The sequence below is a fragment of the Acyrthosiphon pisum genome, unplaced genomic scaffold (assembly GCF_005508785.2).
Source record: "Acyrthosiphon pisum isolate AL4f unplaced genomic scaffold, pea_aphid_22Mar2018_4r6ur Scaffold_21878;HRSCAF=25160, whole genome shotgun sequence".
NCBI classification, from domain to species: Eukaryota; Metazoa; Arthropoda; class Insecta; order Hemiptera; family Aphididae; genus Acyrthosiphon; species Acyrthosiphon pisum.
This window is the reverse complement of record NW_021771390.1, coordinates 36656-40625: the sequence shown is the minus strand read 5'-3', so window position 1 is coordinate 40625 and position 3970 is coordinate 36656. Positions and strand designations below refer to the sequence as shown.

General features: G+C 32.8%; 1 protein-coding gene across 1 annotated transcript; it reads left to right on the top strand.

Moving 5' to 3' along the window:
- Window positions 1-588: 588 nt before the first annotated feature.
- LOC100574419 (RNA pseudouridylate synthase domain-containing protein 1) lies at window positions 589-1863 on the top strand. The gene is made up of 3 exons (XM_008184082.3): window positions 589-744; window positions 811-1087; window positions 1620-1863. The coding sequence occupies exons 2-3, from the start codon at window positions 846-848 to the stop codon at window positions 1759-1761; spliced, it is 384 nt and encodes a 127-aa protein (XP_008182304.1). The 5' UTR covers window positions 589-744; window positions 811-845; the 3' UTR covers window positions 1762-1863.
- The last annotated feature ends 2107 nt before the right edge of the window (window positions 1864-3970 follow it).

Here is a 3970-nt window from a genome sequence, read left to right as displayed (position 1 = left end):
CATCAACCGTAAAGAATCGAGCACGAGTCACGATGAAATAAAAGTGAAATACAAATAATTATACGAAAATACAATATATAAAATGCCGCCGACGCAATTATAAATATAAAACAAAACCATAACATGATTTGACATGTCCTAACTGGAAAGCGAGTGCGTCCGAAGCGTCCGATATCGCATCGGCCATACTCGCTGGACAAGTTTGAACTTTTGAAAACAGTTTTGTTTTCGATCGCATCGGCCTTACGAGGTACGGACATTGATACGACGTTATAAATATAATATTATTACCTATGTAATTATAATTATTATATAATGATTTGTAAGTATTTCATTGTAATTTTTTTCATAATAGGTAAATTGGTTTTCACGAATGAATTTTTTTAAATAATTTTCTTATATAGGTAATACCGATACGAAAAAAAATTATGAGTCAATTTTTAAAATGCCGCCCCTGCTAAAATGCCGCTCTAGGCAGGTGCCTAGCTCGCCTATACCTTGAGCCGGCCCTGTTAGTGACTAATACTACAAAAAAGCCTGTGCAAAATATAAATATTATTCTATGTGTAATAGTGTAATAACTAATTGAAAAAAATCTTGCCAAGAAGGATACACTGTTTATAAAAGTGGTCCCTGAAAGTCCCATCTTCAGATTTATTTTGATTTAAGTCCAAGATATGACCAAACGACAAAGGAAGTCGCGATAATAACGAGATTTATTTATATCTTGGTATCGTATATAATGTAATATATTATTATATCAATAAATCATAATAATATTTACCTATTATACAACAATTTGTTGTACAGGTTACTGTGCGAGAGAAGCTGAAGGAAATCGAAAAATGTGCACCATTGACAAGGTGTGTTGCACTGGGCCGCGGGACGCGCACACCCGGCTAGTGGTGTTGGAGCGTGGCGTGTTCATGTCATATCCCGCTACCAAAGTTCTGTTGCAGCTCATCACCGGCCGACGTCATCAGATCCGGGTGCACTGTTCGACGATTGGTCACACGATCGTCGGGGATTACACGTACAGCGGTCGCAAAGATATAAGTCCAAGTCGGACATTTCTCCATTCATACAGGTAGGTGTGATCTCAACACCAACCCGACCCAAAACTTCTTACCCTTAACATGTGGTAAATTTCCAATATAAATGTGAACTTGCGCAGACTTGGGCTTACTAAAATGTTCAACAACTTTGATATTGTGTATTGTAATCCAAGTTAAAATATTATATATCATTGCTTATTAGACTCACTAAAAAAAACATATTTTTGGATCCGCTTCTGCGATACATACCAACGGTAGACCTAGGTAGTGGGGTTGAATCTATATAGGGCTTACCCTTTAGATACTATTTTATAAACCTCTACTTAATACTTAATTTTTTATGGCTAGTTGATACATACTAAATAGTGTAATACCTTAATATTCATCAGTCAAACCCTAAAGTCCCTCAAAAAATTTGGCCTATGAGGCCCAACTGTCAAAGTCGCCACAGTAGTCAATATAATATATTACGTGCCCGCTTTATTCTAGCTTTATAGTTTTTTCTATGACAAATTGGATAAATTATATTAATTAAATACTTACCGCGCATGGTTTTTGTTTCAGACTGGAACTGGGCGTCGACGGCATAAACGTCCAGACGTTTGACCCGTTTACTAAGGCTAAACTTAATGGTTTGTGGATCCCGGTGGAATACATCAACGGAGCAGGAGACGATTGTTTTCGATTATTTGACAACTACAGCTGACAAATTGTGACTTAACAATTACGAAATCATATACCATATGTATGAAGTTCTCATTTTAATTAAATTCATGTACATACCGGCATAATAACCTGTAGTTTTATACTTACCTTTCTTTTTTGACTTGGTATTGAAGATGCTGGGGGGACTGATTGCGCATTATTTCGTCATTTTAGTACCTACCTATAGTAATATATTCAGTAAAAATATCCAAACCGAAATAATTTTTTTATGTCGGGTCAGTTAATAATAATAATAATATAATATGAAGTAATTCCACTAATACCTATAGTATAATCAAAGTTCATCAAGCTCAGTTAATAGTGAACACACGTGAAGCCGGGCTTGCATTGGAAGAGTATTTGGCAGGGAGTCAAAACGGGTTTAAACCCGGGTTACCCACAAAAAATTTTACTCGGGTTTTAACACGAAACCCAAAACCCGCTAAAAATTGTACCCGGTTTTTAACACGAAAAACGAAACCCGCAAAAAATTGTACCCGGTTTTTAACACGAAACCCGAAACCCGGAAAAAATTGTACACGTTTTTTAACACGAAATACACAACCCGCAAAAAGTTGTACCCTGTTTTTAACACGAAACACAAAACCCGAAAAAAATGTTACCCGGTGTTTAACACGAAACACGAAAAAAATGTACCCGTATTGCAAGGTGCAACATGAAACATGAAATCCTCAAAGTTAACTTAACTGTATACACTAATGACTAATAATAACTAATATAGTAATATAATATTAAATTATAATTATCTTTACCCAGAGGCCAGATTGCCAGAACCCAGTCATTCTTCTCTACTTTCAGGACATAGGGGTAATTAGTTAATTTGGAAAGACTTATTGAATTTAATATTTATTATTGCATACCTAATCGACTATAAATTTTAATATGACAGACAAGTGACAACAGTACCTATTCGAATTCGGGACTCGGGTATTTTAAATTATAATTAGTATAGTGTTGATTGTTGACCAAATGCTATTTGGCATTTTATATTTACATTTGTATATTATAATTCATAAAGAATTAAGACAGACGACGACGGTACGCGTCTATTATTGGATATTATTGTTGTATTATTTTTGATTTGTAGCTGGTGTAAAAGCTAGGTGGTGTAAAATGTAAATGTGTAATCCAGGGCTGTCTATGGATAATATTTCTAAACTTAAATTACTGCAATTATTGTACTTATGTTTTATACATTAATAATTATTGTAAATAGATTATTCCGACTTTTTTTTAAATCATAAATATTTCATTAGTGAGGGGAGGCCTTAAAAAATACGGCCTTTGGCGTATAGACTTTTTTTCGGTTCAATAATAAGGTAGCGCCGGTTATTAGCTATAGGCTGCCACTGCGGATGAAGTCTAGTGACGCCTACTCAAAATTCAAAACCCACAAAATTGTAACCCGGTTTTAAACACGAAACCCGCAAAAAAATTTATAATAATTTTTTTAAATTTTTTATTTTTGTGTGTCATCACGGTTTGGGACAGTAAAACTGCTTCGATTTTCTTCAACAGTATCTTGTTTGATGGTAAAGTGAATCTAGTTGGTGCATTCGGGAGGTCAAAATTTGAAATTTCCAATAGTTTTCAAAAGCGCCGTGAAAAACAAAAGAATAATTAAGGAAAATCAGGAATTTTTACGCAAAAGCTGTTTTCGAGAAAATTAATTTTGGTTTTTGGTGTAACTTTAAAACAAATAACCGTGAACAAATGAAATTTTCACTGGTTGTTTATATTTCCATTTTCTATACATAATAAAATTTTCAAAATATTTTGATTTGTTTTGAACTGTTTAGGGACATTTTCAGTTACCAATTTTATTAGTTTTTTTTTCTATGAATGTCAATAAAACTTTATTTGTTGAGTAAAAATACTTGACAATTTAATACATGGCTCCTACTATATTGTTACAATGACATTTGAAAAATATTAAAATCCTTAGTCACAGTTTTTTTTTATTAGCATTTAAAGTTCAAAAATTGACAAAATATGTAAAAATCACGAAAATTAGCAAATTATTTTGTGTATTCGTAAAATTTTTTCTTTTTAAATCTAAGATTTGAAAATGTATTATAAGATTCCACATAATATTGTCTACCTTTATCAAAAAAAAAAAAATGTCTACAAGAAAGTCAAATTAAATTTTTATGAGCGTTTGAAATTCATATTTTTACAACATTTGATAT

Coding starts and splice junctions, on each gene's coding strand:
- LOC100574419 (XM_008184082.3), top strand. CDS start 846: ATGTGCACCATTGACAAGGTGTGTTGCACTGGGCCGCGGGACGCGCAC. Junction 1,088..1,619: donor ACATTTCTCCATTCATACAG/GTAGGTGTGATC, acceptor TTTTTGTTTCAG/ACTGGAACTGGGCGTCGACG.